The sequence below is a fragment of the Phacochoerus africanus genome, chromosome 16, assembly GCF_016906955.1.
Source record: "Phacochoerus africanus isolate WHEZ1 chromosome 16, ROS_Pafr_v1, whole genome shotgun sequence".
Taxonomy (NCBI): Eukaryota; Metazoa; Chordata; class Mammalia; order Artiodactyla; family Suidae; genus Phacochoerus; species Phacochoerus africanus.
Window position 1 is genome coordinate 46,022,900 of NC_062559.1, and position 22,557 is coordinate 46,045,456.

The 22,557-nt window shown below is 45.6% G+C and overlaps 1 protein-coding gene across 4 annotated transcripts in view; it reads right to left on the reverse strand.

Annotated features, from left to right (window-relative positions):
- The window catches only part of SNX10 (sorting nexin 10), an 85,312-nt gene that overhangs the window by 11,556 nt on the left and 51,199 nt on the right, over nt 1–22,557 (reverse strand). For 2 of the 4 annotated variants that reach the window (XM_047763076.1, XM_047763078.1), the window contains 2 exons: nt 21,176–21,222; nt 3,100–3,186 (listed from right to left, as the gene is read on the reverse strand). In XM_047763076.1, coding sequence (XP_047619032.1) covers nt 3,100–3,186; nt 21,176–21,199 — 111 coding nt within the window. In that variant the 5' untranslated portion in view covers nt 21,200–21,222. Of the gene's footprint in view, nt 1–2,005; nt 2,734–3,099; nt 3,187–21,175; nt 21,223–22,557 lie in introns of those variants that run through there. The other 2 variants (XM_047763080.1, XM_047763079.1) reach the window with 2 other exon arrangements.

The window sequence follows — 22,557 nt, forward strand, 5'->3', positions numbered from 1 at the left end:
AGAGACAAATCTGCATCTCGACCCTACCCGTCCATCCGTGGAGAAGCCTTCAGGCGTCAGAGATGCGATGCGCGTGGCCCCTAACGTGACATCACAGACGCTGCCGTGTCCTTGGTGTGGCCATCACCACCGATCGCACACACCACCCCGAACCCCGAACTCCCCGTGCAGCAAGAGACCAGCCTCTCCCCTCTCGGCGAGACACGCGAGGGTGGAAAAAGAGGCGTGTGTGGTGCACAGGCCGAGCACGGGGCGGGCGGGGGGGGGACCCCCAAGCTCCGGTCCTGGCTCCGCCGAGGCAGGTCGCCTGAACTCCAGCTCCCGGAGGGACAGAGGGCGATGAAACAGCAGCACCCCCCTTCCACGGGGTGGCTGTAGGGATTGATAACAAGCGTGTGGCACATGTTCTCTCTTAATATTATTATTAGCTACTAGGCGTGGGTGTCCTTCCCGCTCCCTCAGGGCAGACTTGGAAAAAGCCACCCTGAATCCCCACCTGAAGCAACACAGCGACGCTGCTCCTTCGAGTGAACACGAGGCTCGTAAAGACGTGTATTTCTCCCTCGTGTAACATGAGAGGGAGAGGCTGGTCTCTTGCGGCACAGGGGGTCCAGGGTTCGGGGGGACGCGTGGGGATGGCTTTGTGTGACGTGAGGCGTGTTCGTCTACTGGTTTCGCGTAAGAAGATCTCTATTCCGCCTATTTCTATCAAAATCCTATTTCTAAATCTTCATGCTGACAAATGAGCCTTTTTTTTTTTTTTTGCCCCCAAGATTTATATTATTTCAAAAACTGTTACTATTCCACTACTTCATTAGGCAGCCGGCAGCCGTTTGCCGTGGGAAGGGTCAGTGCTGACGCGCATCCATTCCTATAACCATTCCTGTGACGTGCACCACACGGTTCCTCACATTCCTGAACTTTCCAAAATTCGACCAAACCTCAGGATGCAGGGAGGTTAAGAGACTTGCCCCCAAAGCAGTTATTGGCCTAAATCCCATCACGGATGATACGGCTGCAAAACATGCCCGGTTGGCGCTGGTGGCACAAAAACAGTGTGTGTGTGGATTTCCAGGCACACCAGGGCCTCCTTCTAATGTGCCCGTTGGGGACTCAGACACAGGCCGTTTATACCAGAATTCCTGTCCTAACGAGGCCCAGGCGGGTGTCCTCTGAGTGCTCTCTCCCCAGAGAGGAGCAGCCCGCTGCAGGGACTCCCGCATCTCAGGCACAGAGAGGCTCCAGCTCAACGTCCGTCCACGTCTCCGCCCAGAGTCACCACGGACGTCAAGGACTGCACCGGACGAAGACCTGCACCAAGTCCGCCGTGCGCGGGACAAGCTCAGGGGAGTGTATTGGAAGGACGACCCACCCCTACCGCTCGCTGGTTGAAAATTCCCAGTAAACGCTAAGCCTTCAGAGTCGCCTGGTATCACATCCCTTGAGACTAATTTACCCGGGTTCAGCGCCAGCTTCTCCACCTGCAAAGCCCTATGGGTACAGCATCTCCGTGAGGCCGTCTAGAACTCTCCAGCCTCCCCACGCATTCCTCACCATACGACAACAGGTGGAAGGCTCTTTAGGATGAGATCACTAATTTACTAAGTTCCTCTAAATCTAATTGCTTCTTTCAACCATCTACCAAGCCAAGAACATTTATTTACTGTCAATTTGTTAGCACTTCAAAGAAACGCCAGAGTACCAGCAAATACTCTTTGTGGAACCCATCATTTCCGGCTCTCAGTGGACATTTCTGAATTCACACCGTGTTATTTATGTAGAAGAGAAGGATCTATACTTTCATTAACTCCCCGAGGACAATTAAATTTCATGCCTATTACAAAGTGTGTCATAAGGAGCCACACGTTTTTTAGAGGGAGTAAAGGGCAGTTAGTGAATTTTATCTTCACACGCTTAGTCTTACACACTCACATTACTGTCCACACAGAACATGCATATCTGGTGTGACCTTACGAGCACAGCCAAATCAAAACACAAGGCGTACCCTGGCAGTGGCCTTCGACACAGTCATCAACAAAGCAGTTCTGAGTTTTCACTCTATTTGCTAAACTGGGGAACTTTGAAAGAAAAGAGGGAAGAAAGGAGAAAAGGGAAGTTCGGTGGCTGGTATCTGGGTGGCCAATATACTAATTTAGCCATTAACAGTGGGAAGACTAGAGGATGGTTAAAGGTCCTCTCACTTGTGCTACATAAGAACAGGTAAAATCTGAGCCCATTTCTGGGCTCTCGTGAGTAAGTCTGGACTACGTCAGACAAAAGAATGGACGACCTTCATGACCAAAGGCTAATAAACCATACAGAGCCCGTGGGCCAAACCTGCCATTTGTCTTCACAAATAAATGTATGCTGGGACGCAGTTATACTCATCCATTTATGTATTGTTTATGGCTGTTTTCACTCGACGACAGTATAACTGAGTTGTTTGGAGAGAGTCCACGTGGCCCACAAAACCGGAGGTATTTACCACCTGGCCCTTTACAGAAGAAGACTGCGGACCCTTATTCAAGATGATCTCAGGAGGCCACATGCCACCAGACACTGTTCAAGTGATTATGATACAGCATTATTTCCACATAGAGTAAATCATTTCCAGTTATTTACTTATTGTAATTACTCAGAACCTAGACGAAGGCAAAATAACTGCACACATTCACTTCCTACTGCTTGTTCGGCATATAAAACACTGCACGTCTCTCTTCCAAAGAACTCTACCTCCTCTCAAAACCTAAGATTTATCAGGCAATATAGTCTCCAGAAATATGCTATAACAGATCATAAAGACAGACCATTAATGAGCTATAAAAACTCTTTGTGAATTTTAGATGTATTCACATCTTCATACACGAAGGCAATAAACATTAAAGTATTAATATTAACAAAGGTACAATAAGGAATTCAAAGAAGTTCATTTTTTAACTTAAGAGCCATCGAACTACTTCAGTTAGGAGACAAGCACTGTGATCGTTCAAATTCCGTTCTTTGAATTAGAAAAAAATTTTAGAAATGTCTATCATAGTATCGCATCAAACGTACCTAAGAATTACAATGATTTCCATGAATTATTAATGGCATACTTACATGAATACATATCTCATAGTCAATATAAGAATGCCAGAAGTCCTCCTTCTGAATCCTAGGGTCTCGAACCCAGACACTTACAAATTCCTGTAAGGGCATCACAAAGAAATGTGTTTCAGGATCGCAAACGGAGCTAGGAAAAGCTGAGAGAAATGACTGGCAAGACCAAAACTGAAAAGACCTTTAACCAACGCGGCTGTACTCTTTAAAAAAAAAAAAAAAAAAAACAAGAAGTAAAGTTAATGAATCAAGCACCACAGGAAGTCCAACACTGTTGCCACAAATGGAATTTTTACAGCAAGGCAAAAGGGAACGGGGTGCCCTTCGGGATGGTTTCATAGGTGAGATGTGAAGATAACGAGAAAGGCGACTCCCAAACGGATTTTAACTTTTTGTGTTTTTCATTTTTAATCATGAAAAATAGGTTCACATTTTCCCCAAGTTTTAAAAGCAGTCATTTCTTCCTTTCTTCGCGTCTCTGAATTAAAATTATAGGCCCTGCCTGATAAATCACTGGCTAGAACACAAACCACCGAGACTGGCAAAGGTCCTGTGACAAGCAGCGCTGAGAGCTGAAAGGACTTGTACGTGCACCCGGCCTCCTGAGACGAACTCGGCTCTAGAAAGACGAGCACCTTCGACACCCTTTTCTAGTTGGAAATACACTTTCCCTTGCAGTAAAGCGTTTCAGCTTCACAGCAACCTCATGATAGAGGTAAAAAAGTTAAGAAAAAATGCACAGGAGGAGCTCCCCTTGTGGCTCAGAGGGTTAAGAACCCAACCGGTATCCAGGAGGATGCAGGCTTGATGCCTGGGCTCGCTCAGTGGTTAAAGGATCTGGCATTGTCGCAAGCTGTGGTGTGGGTCACAGAGGCAGCTTGGATCTGGAGTTGCTGCGGCTGTGGTGTAGGCTGGCGGCGAAGGCTCCAATTCGACCCCTAGCCTAGGAACCTCCATATACTGTGGGTACGGCCCTAAAGAGACCAAAAAAAAAAAAAAACCAACCCAGTAGATCATGTTGTTCCTTTTTAGAGATAATAAGAACAGGAAATAGGGGTAAAATTTAGAACACAATACTTTAAAAACATGCTCTTCACTAAATTAGCTTAGTTTTAACATAGGAAAGGGTACAACAAAAATAGTTCTGTTTGGCACAACAAACTTTAAAAGTATCATTTATTCACTTGGTGATTATAAATCTGTTAACTGAATTTCATTTTAAATATTTTAATTTTTTATTGGGGGGAAGCTTCAGGGCTGAAATTTTAGACATTTCTCACTGCTTTGTTTTGACACATCTGAGAAGTAGGCCATCAATGCTCTAGGGCAGAAGGGGAAGAAAGGTTATGGGGTTTTCTGGACAGAACGCCTCCATTCTGTTATGCAGATAATAAAATATTTCAGAACAGAGGACTGAGAGAAAAGGAGAAAAGTCATCCACATTCCTTTAAATAGCTTTTGCCACCTACCAAGTCTCACCTTCTAAGGTGACACTTGGTTCTCGCACTAGAGACTTCTGTTCCACTGCCTGCCTGCCTGCCCTCGGTACGTTTCCAGGCATTATGAGTTAATGTTTCAAAGACACTGACTTTAAAATCTTTTCATTGTGTATTTTTAAAGTCATAGAGAAGACAGACAATAAAAAACAAGACAACAATATAGCAATGCTCTAAATGTTTTGGCCATTATTTCCTAAAAGCACATTCTAAAGTATAAGAGGGGAGTTCTCGTTGTAGCTCAGCAGGTTAAGAACCTGACTAGTAACCATGAGGATGCGGCTTCCATCCCTGGCCTCACTCAGTGGGTTGAGGATCCGGCACTGCCTCGAGGTGTGGCGTAGGGCGCAGATGTGGCTCAGATCTGGCATTGCTGTGCTGCAGGCAGGCAGCTGCAGCTCTGATTCGACCCCTAGCCTAGGAACTTCCATATGCCACAGGTGTGGCCCTGAAAATAAATAAATAGGTAAATACATAAATAAATAAGAGGGGTTATAAAAACAATTGTTAATTAGAACCCTTCATTGCATATAATGTGATTGCATCAGGATAGAGTAGATCCTGCCTAGAAATGGAATGAAACAGAACCCAGGCCTCCAGCCCTTAGTACACATTTCACCTCGGTCTCTTGCGGGGGGTGGGGGTGGGGGGGGTACCTCATTTTCTGGGAATGCTTTTCATACACCCATAGAAGGACAAATCAGGGAGAGGAGAGAAGACCAGAGTCCAGGGTAGACCCTATCGAACACCCCTGGTGCCCCTCCACACTCGGGGCCTGGCAGAATGCTGACGAGGGCTGACAAGGTCATGCTGCCCCCGTCGAGCCAGCTGAAGGGAGAGGCTGCTAGTCATCAGGTCACATGTAAGCCACACTCCCTCACAGGGTGTTGGCAGCTCCACTTTTCCACTGGGGAGGCAGACGTTCTTGAAGATCCCACAAGGGAGATTAAATATTTCCACAGCTCCATGTTCCATATCCACAGCAGAAGACATGCACCTGTTACCGAAACAGCGGACCTTCGCCCAGGTTAAACCAAAAGGAAGAGACAAAAACACACTTGCCAAGGTGCTGCAAAGCTGTCATTAAAAAGAGAGAGAGAGACAGACAGACAGAAAAGAAACTCCTGGACATGGAGAACAGACTTGTGGCTGTCAATGGGGAGGGAGTGGGGTAGACTGGGAGTCTGGGGTTACAGATGCAAACAATGCATTTGGAGTGGATAAGCAATGAGATCCTGCTGTGTAGCACAGACAACTGTATCTTGTGATGGAACATGATGGAGGATAATGTGAGAAAAAGAATGTGTGTGTGTGTGTGTGTGTGTGTGTGTGTGTATAAACTGGGTTAGCAGAAATTGACAGAACACTGCAAATAAACTATAATAAAAATTTTTAATTAAAATATGACCCCACCTCGAACTTAAAACAGGGCTTCTAAACTAAAATTATAAAGTCCACAGTTACTACAGCATCACAGACCCCTTGACCACTCAACATAGTATTAATCGATGATGGCAGCAATGACAAATGGTTCTCAAAAAAAAAAAAAAAATCAGAACTCCCTGCCCCCATCTGTTCGCTATTGCCCAACTACTAACATAGGAACATTGAGTAACACGTCCCTTTTCATAGACAGAGTACTGGATTTATGATCACAAGACCAGGGGTGAATTCTTGCTGACCTACTTCCTAAATTATGAACTTATTCACTGAGCCTGTTTCTATACCAGGAAAACAGAAATGATGCCTGTCCAACCTTGCTCAGCTGTTCACTGGGAGGACTGAATTCTCACCTACCTGTGAAAGCACCGGGAAAATTTTCATTAAGTGCTACATGAATGTCAGGTATCATTACACAGAAAAGAAAACGCTTATAATAAAACGCACAGCACAGAGGACTTCCCACAGACACTGGCGATAAGCAAGTCAGAAAAACTAAAGCAGCTGCATATCTTTTTTTTTTTTTTTTTTTTTTGCTTTTTAGGGCTGGACTTGAGGCATATGGAAGTTCCCAGGCTAGGGGTGGAATTGGAGCTACAGCTGCTGGCCTACACCACAGCTTATGGTGACACCGGATCCTTAACCCACTGAGTGAGGCCAGGGATCAAACACGCATCCTCATGGATCCTAGTCAGGTTCTTTAACCGCTGAGGGACAAAGGGAACTCCCTGCATATCTTTTTTAAGTACAAACATATTGGTTTAAGAACCCAGCAGCAAACACTCTAACACCGAATAGCCTAAGGATTTCACAGAACTTGCTTGGAGGAGGGCCCCTCATGATATTTGTTAAAGGAATGGACAGCATAATGACAAATTACAGTAAAGGATCTATTTTTTTCATCTCAATGGGTTGGGATTCTCAGATTCTACCGTTGTTATTATTCCCATTTCCTCTCATCTTTACGTGCATATTCTAAAGCCATGCTGGGGAAGAAAAGTCTTCTAAGAACACAGTAATACAGTTCAAATGCACGCTCAAAATGAACGATGGTGCTAACGCTCCAAATAGGTTTTCAATCCTGAAAATCTTTAACTTGGTTAGACTGCTAAATGGTGACCTTTCTTCCTTCTCATCCCCTTAAATGAGGCTGTGGCTCTGTGCACCAGCCCAGGCCGTGGTTCTTCGCACCCTGATATGATTCCAGGATGACCTCATGCAAACATATGGTTTCCAGCGCTCAGCATGAGCTCATGAGTCTCTCTCCATTCCAGCCCAGGCATCTCCCCGCACAGCCAGCCTCCAGAGACAGCTCACTTGGAAGTCCCCCAAGACACAGAGTCCACACTCCCCCCACACCATCCTTCTCCCCATCTCATCCTCCGCAACCCCTGCCAAAAACACAGAGACCCCAACTTCTCTCTGTGACTCACTGGCCACGACCTCCAGAAGCACCGCCCTTCCAACCACCCACAACTCTGTTCCCTCTGCGAGTGCCTTGCCCCCAGGACTAGCCCAACAGGGCTGCTAATTGGCCTCTGGGCCCACATCCAACTCATCCCCCAACTAAAACAAGAATGGTTCCAAAGCACACCTCTGATGATATCATCTTCCTGCTGAAAATCCTACAAAACCTGCCCCATAACCTTCGAGATCAAGTTCACACCCTGTAACGGGCACAACAGAGCCTTTCATGAATTTCGCGCATCTCCAAAGGCTGAGCTTAGGTCCACAGCAGGCCACTTCACACCTGCACACCTTTGAACGTGCTGTTCTCTCCGCCTGGACCACTGTCCTCACCCCCCTTTCTGCTTTTTTCATCGTCGTCATTGTCGTCGTCATCCTGTTCTTTCTTTTATTTTCTGCTAACTCCAACCCGTTTTCAAAATGCAACTCAGTCTCCAGAAATCCTTCTGGAATCCATCTGGAAACCCTCAGATTCCCCCAGTCTGATTAATCTGACGCTCCTCCGAGACCCTGATGCTGCTGGGAAGACCCTGGGCCTCCTTCCCATCACCGAGTCTTACTGCACTGTCATTACCTGTAGGCCTCCTCTAGAGACGCTAAGCTCCTTCGGGGTAACCTGGGCTGTGTGTTATGACTTGAATGCCTGGTCCATCCAGTGCAGTCCAATAATACCACTTAATCAATAAATGAATGCCTGGAGGAGTAAATGAACCACCTTCAGGGCCAAAAAAAGAAAAAAAAAAGACAAGATCAAACTTCAATGGAAATAAAAACCTCATCCACTTGGGTTCTTAGACTCCATGAATTAATGATAAGTTATTTAGCAGCTGGTCTCAAGTTTATCTTAATTTAGCAAACCCCTTCCTCTAAGGGTGTGCCAATTAACAGCACAAGCCTACAGGAGCAATGTTTTAGATCTATGAGAACCAACGGTTTTCAAGCACCCTGAAGAACTCCAGAAGCACCTATTTACATAGAAATAACTGAAAATCCTTCTGAGGCCTGCAATAACTTGAGAGCCCTAAGACGTGTACCAGACCACAATTTGTTTGCCTAGTTGGAGTTAAAATATGTACTTGAAAGTAATAAAAGTACATTTATTTTAAAATATTCTATAATTCAGATGGGCCTTCCCTCTCCCACCCTGCAATTAGTAGGAATTAGTGAAGTTTCGCGATACTTCCAGCTACAAACAGCAACCCAGGAAGCCGAGGTTCACCTACAATCTCTTAATTAGACACATCCCTCATGACACGGCCCACCATCCCTCAAAGGAATGCTGACAGCCTGTCGGCCACAAAGGACGGCTCCCAGTTCCATACGTAGAATCATATGGATTTCCTATGAAAATGGCTTCAGCAGCAGCAGTCAGTCAATTTAATAACCTTATTAAACACTTTAATGACTTCTTGGGCCTAATGACTGTATCTCGTACCAAGGAAGAAGCCAGGCAGAGGAGAATTAAAAATTTAAGCTAACTGATCCCTACTGTTCTCCAGGCTGAAAACAGGCTTCTAAAGAGAGACAGCTGCGCTCTTCGAAAAGCTAATTCTTACGTTGTCTTATTATAATCACCCTTTGATTCCAACGCACCCCATTCCTTCCCTGAGTCCCGCTTCGGCTTCAACCTTTATCCGTTTACCTCACGTTTTTCCCCCCTCAGCCCTGATAGGAGATGAAATTAATAAAAATAAGTGTACTGAACAAGGCATGCACATGTGCCGGGCATGTGAGAAGGGTTTTACACATGCTTTCCTTTAATCTTCTAAGAATCCTAAGAGGTCAATAATAGTAGCCTATTCAATAATAGGAATCATCCCACATTACAGATAAGAAAACTAAGGCTTCTAAAGCTTAAGCAACTGGCCCAGTGTCAAATGGCCAATAGGCTGAGCTAGTCTCGAGTTCTGATCTGCCTTGCCTGCACGCTCAAACAGGTTCTATCTGGTGGTTCTTTTAGCAATAATACATCTCCGATTTCACTCTCTTTCCAATTTCACTATAAGTGCACTCTTTTGGAGGGGGAAAATTATCTTCTTTGCTATTAGCTAAAAAAAAATCAGTTCCAACAACATGTTCTTCTGAAACCCTCAAAGGCCTCTCAAAGGCCTCGTGTTTCATTCTTATATTACTAGCACCAAGCAGAGTATTGGCACTCATTACTAAGTGCTCATGAGGTGTCTGGGAAATAATTAACAAATTGATTATAAAGAAGTTTAAAAAACAAAGGATGTACAGGTTCTGTATGCTGAAAATTATAAGATATTGCTGAAAGAAATCAAAGAGGCATATACTGCTTTGCATATGTCTATCTAAGTATATTCTATACTGTGTTCACATATGGGAAGACTCAGCACAGTAAAGAGATAAATTCTCCCCAAATTGACCTATAGATTTAATTCAATTCCCATCAAAATCCCAGCAAGATTTTTTGAAGACATAGATGAGCTCACTCTAAAACTCACATGGAAAGGGAAAGGCCCTAGAACAGTGAAAATAATTCTGAAAGGGAATGAAGTGGGAGGAATCCCCTGCCTGATGTTAAGGCTTATTACACAGCTACAGTCACCGACATGGTGTGGTACAGGTGGAGGAGCTTAGATCAAGGCAACAGAAGCGAAAACCCAGAAATACACTTCTACAAATACGCCCAACTGATTTCTGACAAGGGTGTAAAAACAATTCAATGGAGAACAGGCAGCCTTTCAACAAGTGGTTCTGGAGCAACTGGACATCCACAGGCTGAAAAATGAACTTCAACCAGAACCTTGCTCTTACATTAAACTTAACTCAAAATGGGAGTTCCTGTCATGGTGCAGCGGAAATGAATCCGACTAGGAACCATGAGGTTGTGGGTTCCATCCCTGGTCTTGCTCAGTGGGTTAAGGATCCAGCGTTGCCGTGAGCTGTGGTGTGGGTGGCAGACTCGGCTCGGATCTTGCATGGCTGTGGCTCTGGCGTAGGCTGGCAGCAACAGCTCCATTAAGACCCCTAGCCTGGGAACCTCTATATGCCATGGGTGCGGCCCCCAAAAAAGAAAAAAAAAGACATAAACTTAACTCAAAATGGATTGTAGTTTGATTGATTTGATTTTGCTTTTTAGGGCCGAATGCAGCATATGGAAGTTCCCAGGCTAGGGGTCGAATTGGAGCTCCAGCCAGAAGCCTACGCCTCAGCAATGTGTGATCTGAGCCGTGTCTGCAGCTTGTGGCAAGGCCAGATCGAATCCACACCCTCATGCATACTAGTCAGATTCGTTCCCTCTGAGCCACAATGGGAACTCCTGGATCATAGATTTAAATGGAAACATAAAGACCTAAAGCTTTTAGAAAAAAATACAGGGGAAAATCTTTCATCCTATGATTAGACAAGGAGTCCTTAGACTTGAAACCCAAAGGACAATCCATATAAGGGCAAATACATTAGACCTCACTGAAACTGAAAACCTTTGCTCTGCTGCAGATCTTGTGAAGAACACAAATTAGAGACTGGAAGAAAATATCTGCCAATCACACATCCCTCAAAGGACTTGTAACTAAAATACATAAAGGACTCTTAGGGAGTTCCCTGGTAGTCTAGTGGTAAGGGCTTGGTGCTTTCACCACTGTGGTAGGGTTCAATCCCTGGTCTGGGAACTGAGAACCCATGTCAAGCCACTGTGTGCTACAGCCAAAAAAAATTAAAAATTAAATTAGGTTTTTAAAAAAAGAATTTTTTTTTTAAAGCCGCACCCGCGGCACATGGAAGTTCCCAGGCTAGGGGTCAGGTTGGAGCTACAGCTGCCAGCCTACACCATGGTTCACGGCAAAGCCAGATCCTTTAACCCGCTGAGCGAGGCCAGGGATCGAACCCGGATCCTCGTGGATCTTGGCTGGGTTCATTAACTGCGGAGCCATGACGGGAACTCCTTACAAATAGAATTCTTAAGACTAACGCAAAAAAAAAAAAGAATTAATTTAGAAAACAGGCAAAACTCATCTTAGAGGGGTTTCACTCAGGAGGACATAAAGCTGGCAAAGAAACACATGAAAAGATGTTCAACCTCATGAGACATTAGGGACTGAAAATTTATTTATTTATTTATTTATTTATTTATTTGGTCTTTTTTTGCTATTTCTTTGGGCCTCTCCCACGGCATATGGAGGTTCCCAGGTTAGGGGTCTAATCGGAGCTGCAGCCACCAGCCTACGCCAGAGCCACAGCAATGCGGTATCAGAGCCGCCTCTGCAACCTACACCACAGCTCACGGCAATGCCGGATCCTTAACCCACTGAGCAAGGGCAGGGACCGAACCCGCAACCTCATGGTTCCTAGTCGGATTCGTTAACTGCTGCACCACGACGGGAACTCCAGGGACTGAAAATTTAAACAGTGATATGTCCCTACATACTTATCCATTTCCAGCAATATTATCACTATTTTTCATTTTAGCCATCTTGATAGGTGTACATTAAAAACTTCTACTCTAGCTTTAATCTTCATAGTACAGTAAACATAAGTACGTGTTAACTGTAAAAATATTCACTCAGATTTACAAAAAGATGAATAGAGACAGATGCTAATAAATAAAGCAGAAGCTCTAAGTGTTATTAGTATAAGTTTTTCATAGCCTTAAGGAAATTTTTCTACCACAGGAGTTCCCTTCGTGGCTTAGCGGTAACAACCCGACAGACTAGGATCCATGACGATGCGGGTTCAATCCCTGTCTTCAATAAGTGGGTTAAGAATCTGGTGTTGCTGTGGGCTGTGGTGTAGGTCGCAGACTAGGCTTGGCTCCCGCGTGGCTGTAGCTCTGATTTGACCCCTAGTCTGGGAACCTCCATATGCCATGGGTGTGGCCCTAAAAAGCAAAGGAAGGAAGGAAGGGAGAAAATTTCTACTACAAAAATGAAAACTTGTTAGGGGTTAGGGGTTAGGATTAGGGTTAAGGTTAGGGTTAGGGTCTCAGGACACTTGTCTTCTTATTCCAAAGTACATACTAATTTATACGCTTATGTATTTGTACAGGAGGTTCATTCACTCATTAAAATGTACTGAGGAGTTCCCGTCGTGGTGCGCGGTGGTTAACAAACCCGACTAGGAACCATGAGGTGGCGGGTTCGATCCCAGCCCTTGCTCAGTGGGTTAACGATCCAGCGTTGCCGTGAGCTGTGGTGTAGGTTGCAGATGCAGCTCAGATCCCGCGTTGCTGCGGCTCTGGCGTAGGCCGGCAGCTACAGCTCCAATTCGACCCCTAGCCTGGGAACCTCCATATGCCACGAGAGCGGCCCAAGAAATGGCAAAAAGACAAAAAAAAAAATGTATTGAGCTCTGGCTTCGGGGCGAGGCGCTGTTCCCCAAAGCCAATGAAAACAACTTAACCAGTGTCCCAGTCACTGGGGTTCTATCCAGGACTCCCACATCACAATCTAAAGACTAAAACTTCGGAGTTCCCGTCATGGCACAGTGCTTAACGAATCCGACTAGAAACCATGAGGTTGCGGGTTCGATCTCTGGCCTTGCTCAGTGGGTTGAGAATCCAGCATTGCCGTGAGCTGTGGTGTAGCTTGCAGATGCGGCTCGGATCTAGCGTTGCTGTGGCTGTGGTGTAGGCCGGCGGCTGTAGCTCCAATTAGACCCATAGCCTGGGAACCTCCATATGCCATGGGTGTGGCCCTAGAAAAAGACCAAAAAAATAAAAATAAATAAAAATAAAAACTAAAATTTAGCCCCTTTTACACACACTACATTCTTTACAGATAATACGCTTGAAAGGCAGAAGGAAGTAACCTTCCTGTAGTTCCTTACAATAGTTATGACAAATAACCTAAAAGACATATTACTTACAAGGAATATTAGTCACCACCTTAGAGCTTGGAGGGTTTGAGAGCCATGCTCTGGCAGTTGTGAATGACGATTTTTTTTTTTGTCTTTTTGCTATTTCTTTGGGCCGCTCCCGAGGCATATGGAGGTTCCCAGGCTAGGGGGTCGAATCAGAGCTGCAGCCACCAGCCTACGCCAGAGCCGCAGCAACGCAGGATCCGAACTGCGTCTGCAACCTACACCACAGCTCACAGCAACGTGGGATTGTTAACCCACTGAGCAAGGGCAGGGAGCGAACCCGCAACCTCATGGTTCCTAGTCGGATTCGTTAACCACTGCGCCACGACGGGAACTCCTGAATGACGATTTTTAAGAAAGCTTTCATTACTTTAGGATAAACCACTGTGGATGAGATTCAACTAGGTCTGCTTTTTACAAGACTTATAACAGTTCGTGATGTTACAAGTTTCTTTACACATGTCGTGTCTAGAATTAAGGAGAATTACCTTCTTGTATCTCGCAATACATGAGGGAAAGTACGGTGGAAAAAACTTACCTTTTGCGACAAGAAATAATTGCCAGCCTGTGTTAAACGACACCATGAGGGCATGATCAGCAAGATTCAGAAGGTGAAAACCTCCACAGGTCAAAAAATGCTGTTTCTTCAGCAAATAAATTGCACAAGGGGAAAAAAGGGGCAGAATAAGGGGTTTTAAGCAATATGCTTACCTAATGCAATGCATGGTCCTTAACCAGATCATGATTAGACCAACCAAACATCTACTTTTTTTTTTCAACACAGGGAGATTTGAACACTGACTGAATATTGGATGGTATGAAGGAATTAAGGTTAATTATTTCAGGTGTGATAACATGGTTTGTTTCTAAGAGGGGTCATTTGTTAGAAATGCATACTGAAATATTTACAGATGAAACGACACCGTGCCTAAAACGTGTTGCAAATAATTCACTGCGTGGTAGCAGGAGGAAACGGGCGGGGGTGAGGAGAGAGCGTGGCCCTGACTGAACAGTGTGTGACCTGTTGAATCCTCAGATACCTACGTGTTCATTATATCAGTCTCCCTACTTTGTGTATGTTTACAATTTACAATGAAAACTCAAAAGCAGAAAAAAGAAAAGAAAAAAAAAGGGAGGAAGGTCCTCTTTGAGGGGACTCGAAAGTAAGTCAGAAACATGAATCTGAAAGCATCAGCCATGAGTTCAACGTGTCCTGATACCATTAACACAATGAGATCCGGATACTCACCTACCTTTAAAAGATAAGATTTCTGGAGTTCCCATGGTGGAGCAGTGGTTAACGAATCCGACTAGGAACCATGAGGTTGCGGGTTCGCTCCCTGCCCTTGCTCAGTGGGTTAACAATCCGGCGTTGCCGTGAGCTGTGGTGTAGGTTGCAGACGCGGCTCGGATCCCGCGTTGCTGTGGCTCTGGCGTAGGCTGGTGGCTACAGCTCCGATTCAACCCCTAGCCTGAGAATCTCCATATGCCGTGGGAGCGGCCCAAGAAATAGCTAAAAAGACAAAAAATAAATAAATAAATAATAAATAAAATAATAAAAGATAAGATTTCTTCATTATTATAAAATAAAGCAGAAGTTCCCGTCGTGGCACAGTGGTTAGCGAATCCGACTAGGAACCATGAGGTTTTGGGTTCGATCCCTGGCCTTGCTCAGTGGGTTAGGGATCTGGCCTTGTCATGAGCTGTGGTGTAGGCGGCAGACGTGGCTCGGATCCCACGTTGCTGTGGCTCAGGTGTAGGCTGGCAGCAACAGCTCCGATTCAACCCCTAGCCTGGGAACCTCCATATGCCGTGGGAGTGGCCCTAAAAAAAGCAAAAAAAAAAAGACAAAAAAATAATAATAATAATAAAACATGCATGTGGTTAAAGAGAGAGAGAGAGAATTTCAAATATAAGAACACCATGAAAATGAACTCTTCCACCTACTGACCCTACTGGACTCCTAGTTTCTTGTCCACCTATCCAGGACTTCTCTATGTATTTGTATATTACATACATATTTGGCATATATGTAATTTGTAATGCAAATGGGAGCATACTGTAAATACCATCTGGTATCTGGGTTGATTCACTGCACAGTCTTTCATAAATCTTTCTATGTGAGCACATACAATTCAATGTTATTTGTTTTAAAACAAACTTTAGGAGTTCCCACTGTGGCTCAGTGGAAACAAATCTGACTAGTATTCATGAGGATGCAGGTTCAATCCCTGGCCTCGCTCAGTGGGTTAAGGATCCAGTGTTGCCGTGAGTTGTGGTGTAGGTAACAGAAGCAGCTCAGATCTGGCATTGCTGTGGTATAGGCCAGGGGCTACAGCTCCGATCCAACCCCTAGACTGGGAACTAAAAAGACAAATAAACAAACAAACAAACAAAAACCCTTTATTTTGGAACAGTTTAGACATACAGAAAAACTGTTCAAAGCTAGTAGAGAATGCCCATATATTCCACACTTGGTTTTCTCTATTATTCTATCACCTCACACAGGCAGGGAGAAAAGGAAGAAGGAAGAACAAACTGAACAAAAAATTTTTTTCACAATATCCCTGGCTAGGGCCCTTTTTTCTCTTTTTCAGTGTTTTGTTTTGTTTTTTTTTCCCTACACACACATTTCCTTTTAAATGGATCAAGAAATAGAACAAATTTTAGAGAGTGGGAAGTGTCTTATCTTGTCACTTCCCTTCCAGGTCCCCTGCATCCTAGAACACCACGTGGAGGCCTTGCTTCTGGGATATTCTTTAATATTATTCATTGGTTCCAGCCCCATCAGAAATTGATTTCCAATCAGAAATCAACATCAGAACCATGCTCTCCCAGAGTAAGCCCAGAATGTCGCCATCCGTCAGCGTAAGCACATCTCGAACATGTAAATGTTAATTAAGCTTAGAGACAACACATCCATAACAGCAGCTCACCTTCCCATCTCTCCCTGGAGGGCCCTGTGTGACAGGGTCCTCACGGTGCATGGAACGCTCCTCGGCCCACTTGGGTCTGCTCCACACAAGCTATCTCCTGCCACGGAGCTGATGGATTTATTGTCACCAAGGTGTCAATAACTGGTAATTGCCATTATATCTGACATAACATATGTACATTTTGAAGGAGAAAAAACTCTTATCCAAAAGGTAGGAATCTCTGAAGGCAAAATTCAGCCACCATGACCCAGGAGAGCTGGAGAGCTGGGAAGATACACACACACACACACACACACACACACACAGAGGAGGTTTCAGCCCACCCTTCCAGTCATATCACATGTGTAGGGCCGACCCACTTACACGAGTAAGCCCTGGGCAGAGGAACCAACCCAGTGCCGAGGAGAGGCTGGATTGTCATACTTCACTGACACTATCACATAGACGAGCTCAACGTGGCTGGAGCTAAAGGTCCTTCGCAATGAGCAAAAATCAAACTGCTCATTCTGGACTTTAGACTAGAAAAAGAACAGAAAGCCTGACTCCACAAAAGACAATGCCTGAAACTGTATTTCTTGTCACAGCCACCTGCCTTTTCATTAGGATTCTGGGTTCTGTCTCATTAAACAGAAGAGTTGATTCAGTTGGGTCCATCTAATTATTCTTATTAAAATATGTAACCATAATATTTTAATTGTAAATTAAAGCTGCATGCATGAATGAATCTGAATTCATTTTAATTTTACAATGGCCCAATGCCAAGCAAGGCCTTTTTATGGGGAAGATCCATCAGCTTGGATACTGCTCTCGCGGGAATTCAAACCAATGTGCAAATGGAACATTTTTAACTAACAAGGGAGCCTCTCCCTCCCTGTTCTCCTCTCTCTAGATTTATTGCAGTAATAAAGCTATTTTAACAAGAGAGACTGCAAAGGATTCCCTACCCTCTCCCCACTTAAAAAAAAAAATTTTTTATGGAACTTCTACTCAGGTACTACCCAATAGATGTAACCAAGGTGTCAGTCCTGGCCCATGTGCATCTTGAACAAGGATGGTAACTAGATCTCAAATCATGTGCCAAATTCATGATTAATTAGCAATGTCTCCTGAGGGCACCAAGTGCAAAGTGCCCACACACGACCCCCTTGGTCTAGATCCTAGAACAACCAGTGATGCTGCATTCAGTCAGTCCTTATATACACAGTTAGGTGGGCCCTGAATTATTTTCCACCAAACCAACCCCAGCCTCCGGGATATATAAAGGCTCCATCAAAACCTCCTCCTTTTATAAAGGGCAATGACTACAGGGTGCTGTTAAGGTCGATGGTGAGATAAAGATACCCTGATAATTGAGGCTTTAGGAAAGTCTCTCCTTGATGTCCAAGCTAAGATCTGAAAGGTAAGGAGGCGTCAGTCCTGGTGTCAAGGCCAGGGGAGGGAGATTATTCCAGGCAGTGGGAAAGACATCTGCGAAAGCCCAGGGGCCCAGGGTGCACAGAGCACTCAAGTCGCCAAAACAGGGACTTTCATGGTGGTCTAGCGGCTAGGGTTCGGTGCTTTCACCACTGCAGCCCAGGTTCAACTCCCCGGTCTGGGAACTGAGATCCTACATCAAGCCACTGCACACTGTGGCCAAAAAAATAAATAAATAAAATAAGCTACAAGGAAATACTGTTTAAGAAAAAAAAAAAAATGTCTCTGAAATAGGGAGTGATAAAAGCACAGGGTGGAGGGAGGGGCAGGAGATGAGACTAGGGAAACAACCAGGGTCAGATCATATAGGGCCTTAAAACCACATTTAGGAGTTTGGACTTGGTTCTAAGAGCAATGCGTTAGAAGCCAGGAAATCATTCTGGCCACACACATAAAATGAATTGACATGTGGTGAATGGTAGCAGGTTACAGGACATCCAGAATCGCGCCTTGTTATGCTTGGTTCTTGCTGACAGAGGCTAAAGTAAGTTTCTGAACATTATACCTCTTTCCCCTATGGCATTTTTTTTCCCTTTTCCATTGAAGGACTTTCCAGTTTAAAATTCCTTAATGTTATAATATCACTATATAATTATTGATAACAAAGGACTTTTCAAGGTCAATAAAATGCTTCATGTAGCTGGTTAAAATGTCTCATTTTTATGGATTGAAATTACCTTAAAAATCAAGTGATTAAACTGGCTAAGCCAAAAATAAAAATAAAAAGCTACTAATTGGAAAAAAAAGTCTTTGTTGCTTTCACAGCGAGTTTTCTCCCCCCAAGAGAACAATTTTTAATATCTGTCTTTGGCTACGGCTATACTACCCTGAATGCTCCCTGATCTCATCTAAAATGTGTCTTGGGAATAGTGCTGGCTGTCGGTCAGTACAGCCTGCCCAGAGCTCAGGCACATACAGGTGTGTAGTAAAGCATTCAGCTTACCCAAAGGGAGGTCTGGCCTCTGACCTTGGCTACTAGGGGGTGATCTCTAAGCCTCTGGAATGTCCTGTCGGACAGGTATATCTTTGTCTGCCTGGGCTTTGGCCACTGGATAGTCAAACAATGTGGATATGGTGGAGGCTTGGGGTCACACTGTATCAGCTGTGACCTCTGGAGGACCTGGAGACTAAAGGTATCTTTACCAGGAGGAGTGGAGCCTAAAGATCAGCCATGCAGGCAGTGTGAGCCCAAAGAAAAACTCTGGACACCAAAGGTTCAGGGGAGATCTCCTGAGTTATCACAAATCGACTCCTTAAGGACAGGATAACTGGTAGCTCTGCATTTGGACCCTCCCCAGCTTGGCCCTCTGCCTCTCTTCCTTTAGCTGGCTCTAAATGGTATCCTTTCCCTGTAACAAACCATAACCATGAGTATAAGTGCTCTCGGTGGGTTCTGGGAGTCCTTGTAAATTACCAAAGCTGAGGATGGTCCTGTGAATTATCAAAACTGAGGTTGGGAGTTTCTGTTGTGGCTCAGTGGAAATGAATCTGACTAGCAACCATGAGGACGCAGGTTCGATCCCTGGCCTTGCCCAATGGGTGAAGGATCCAGCATTGCCATGAGCTGTGGTGGAGGTGGCAGACGTGACTTGGATCCCATGTTGCTGTGGCTGTGATGTAGGCCGGCAGTCACAGCTACGATTTGGCCCTTACCCTGGGAATTTCCATATGCTGCAGGTGCAGCCCTAAAAAGACAAAAAAATAGAAAGAAAGAAAGAAAAAAAACTGAGGATGGTCTGGGGAACTCCTGAACTTGAAATTGGTGTCAGAGTGAAGGCAGTCATGTGGGGACTTGTGGTTTGGCCAACTTCACAGAGGTGTTTCCTGAAGCAAACAGCTTGGTCTCAGGACTGTTTAATACAGGGGCAGGGAAACAGCATACCTTGTATTGTGCTGAGCTCCCTCTGTGGGGAACCTTAGGGGGACTACCAGAAATGGGTACAAAGTAATTTCTGTGGTGCTGGAAACATCCCCACTTTGAGCCAAATGATGGTTATACAGATGTGAACATAAGTGAAAACCTACTGAGCTGTACACAGCTGTACTGAGTAGGACATTTTACGCATTTTACTACCCACGTGTTACATCTAATCTTTAAAAGTTAAAAAACAAACAATAACATTGCTTTTGGAGTTCCCATTGTGGCTCAATCATCAGGTTAAGAACCCAACTAGTATCCATGAGGATGTGGGTTCAATCCCTGGCTTCTCTCAGTGGGATCCAGCATTGCCACAGAGCTGTGGTGTAGGCTGCAAATGTGGCTTGGATCTGGCTTTGCTGTTGGCTGTGGTGTAGGCTGGCAGCTGCAGCCTACTGGTACTATTTAGTTCAGCTCATATAGTAATGATGTCTGTGGTACAGCAATAAGCAACGGAGACACAGGGGTACTTCTGAGGGAGGCCATTGAGCCCAAGACTTTCCATATGCCACAAGCGTTGCCCTCCCCCCCCAAAAAAAATGAGCAACAACAACAACAACAAAAACCATTGCTTTTGAAAATGGGGGAGCCCAGCCTGGAACTGAAGAGTAGAAGTAGGCTGGATTACTAAGAAGATCCTGAACCCAAAGACAGGGCTGAAAGAAAGGATGAGAGATCTAACAAAGAAGATTCTGGAAGGATTCTCCAAAATGGATTGTTTAGTTCTTTAAACTTGGGCAAGGCGAACTATATGACCATGTGACTGTGTCTATGACAATACGTGTGCATGTATGACTGGTGTGTGTGTCGGGGTGGGGGGGTGATGCACAAATGCTCCCTAAAAAGGTCCATGTGCCAGCACTGGTACTATTTAGTTCAGCTCATATAGTAATGATGTCTGTGGTACAGCGATAAGCAGCGGAGACACAGGGGTACTTCTGAGGGAGGCCATTGAGCCCAAGACTGGCATGCAGGTGGCCCTACCCTCCTCCCAGTCAGACGGCAACTCAGGGAACTGAGGCCAAATGATTCGGGAAGGGAGAGCCTCCCTGAATTATGTGAAACCAAGCCCAGGGAGCCAAGAGATAAGAAGCAGGGCAAAACTGAAACTAATGGCAGCCAGCCTGGCAGGCAATTCCCCTGGGCTGTTACCAACGGTGGGGGAATTCGGAATGAGGCAACAGAGCCGAAAACCAAGAGAGCAGGTCAGGAGACTATTCAAAGCAAAGTGGGAGGAGAGCCTGGGAGAATTCTGAGTCATAGAAAAAGACACTTTCATATGCAGTGGCTGATAGTCAGCAGAGAGACCGTTCAGTCTTTGGAACCAAAGACGATAAGGGCCACAGGTGCCGTGATATGGGGGGGTGGGGGCCGGAGGGGTGGCTGTTTTGGTCTTTCATTAGCTCTCTTGCATGACACCCTGTGGTATCTTGATTCTCTTCTACTTTATGGTTAGAGGATGAAGAACTAACCTACAGTGAATCAAAGCACGTGGATTATTTATTTTTGGATTTGGGATGACATACCTCTTTCTGTTGTTCTGGAAACATCTTCAACGCAGGACACGATCAGTCTGAAAAAGAAAATACCAACTCAGTGACTTGGAACCACCTTCCCGGAGCAGAATGCCTCTCAGGGCCTCCCACCCAAACCCCCAAGAGCCCGCCCTCCCGCAGTCTCTGCGCATGTGCTCTGCTCCTCCTCCACCTGCTCCCTGCGGACTGGGCCAAGGTAAACATCGGTCCACCTGGGGGCCGGGATCCTGGGACATGGCAAGGCTAAGGGGGCTGACTGATGACAGGCCCTCAAACTGAAGGCCAGGCAGGGTCGGGCTGGAGCTGGAGCCTTGGGGAAATCAGAGAAGGCTTGAGATATGGGGGAGCAGGGGGGCCAAGAGGGGCAGCCGGGGATGCCGGTGGGCAGTGAGATGGAGCGAATGGAAAAGATGCCCAGAGACCCGCCACTGAGAATGGCCCCGACTGTTTTACCTGCACCCCAAGCTTTCAAAGAGGAGGTCACTGCTGTGACATTTACACTTCCCCGGAGTTCAGATAAGAGGCAGTGTGGCCCCAAGAGAGACAGACGAAGGCCAGGACCTTGATTCTCAGCCTCCAGTCAGTGCAGTCTGGAGTGCAGTCAGTGCTGTCGGCTGATTGCAGGCCCTGCATGTTCCTAGCTTGGCCACTACTCCTTAAATCCCCATTGATTCCAAAAGGTTGGTGGCGTTAACACCTCCTCCCTGCCCACTCCCCAAACTTAAACCCCCTGACTATACGCACACATATAGCTTACAGCAGAAAGTAAGGCTACATGGTCACAATTGGCCCCTATTTTGATAATATAACTCTGACCCCATTTTGCAGGCAATTAGTCTCATCCACAAGTCTTCCCTGATTCTCCACTAACACCCCTGGCATGACAGGGAGTATGAGAAAGCCAGAACACCAGCTTTGGTATCCAGTCCCACAAGGTGTCCAGGAGGAGAGGATCCAGGGCAGGCAGAGGAAAGAGCTCCCGCAGGAGGCGAGCAAACCACACCGTGAGCAGCCTGGAGGCTTCCATTCCCGGGGAGGGAGAGGGCAGGAGGACCCATGGGGGGATTTCAGTGTTCACGGAAAGAGGAGGAAGAGGCGTGATGATGGCACACAGAGAGGATGCGGGAGAGTGTGCTGGTTAAGAGATGCTGACCCGGCCAGCTGAGCCGAGGAAAAGGGTTCGAGGAGCATGAAATGCTGCCAAAAATGTATGCCTGCATCCTAACCTCTGGAACCTCTGGAACCTGTGCATGTAGGTCATTTGGAAAAGGGGTCTCTGCAGGTGGGGGCCCTAAATCCAATGGCAAGTGTCCTTATAAGAGACAGAAGAGAAGCAATCCACACACAGAGGAGAAGGCGGAGGCAGAGACTGC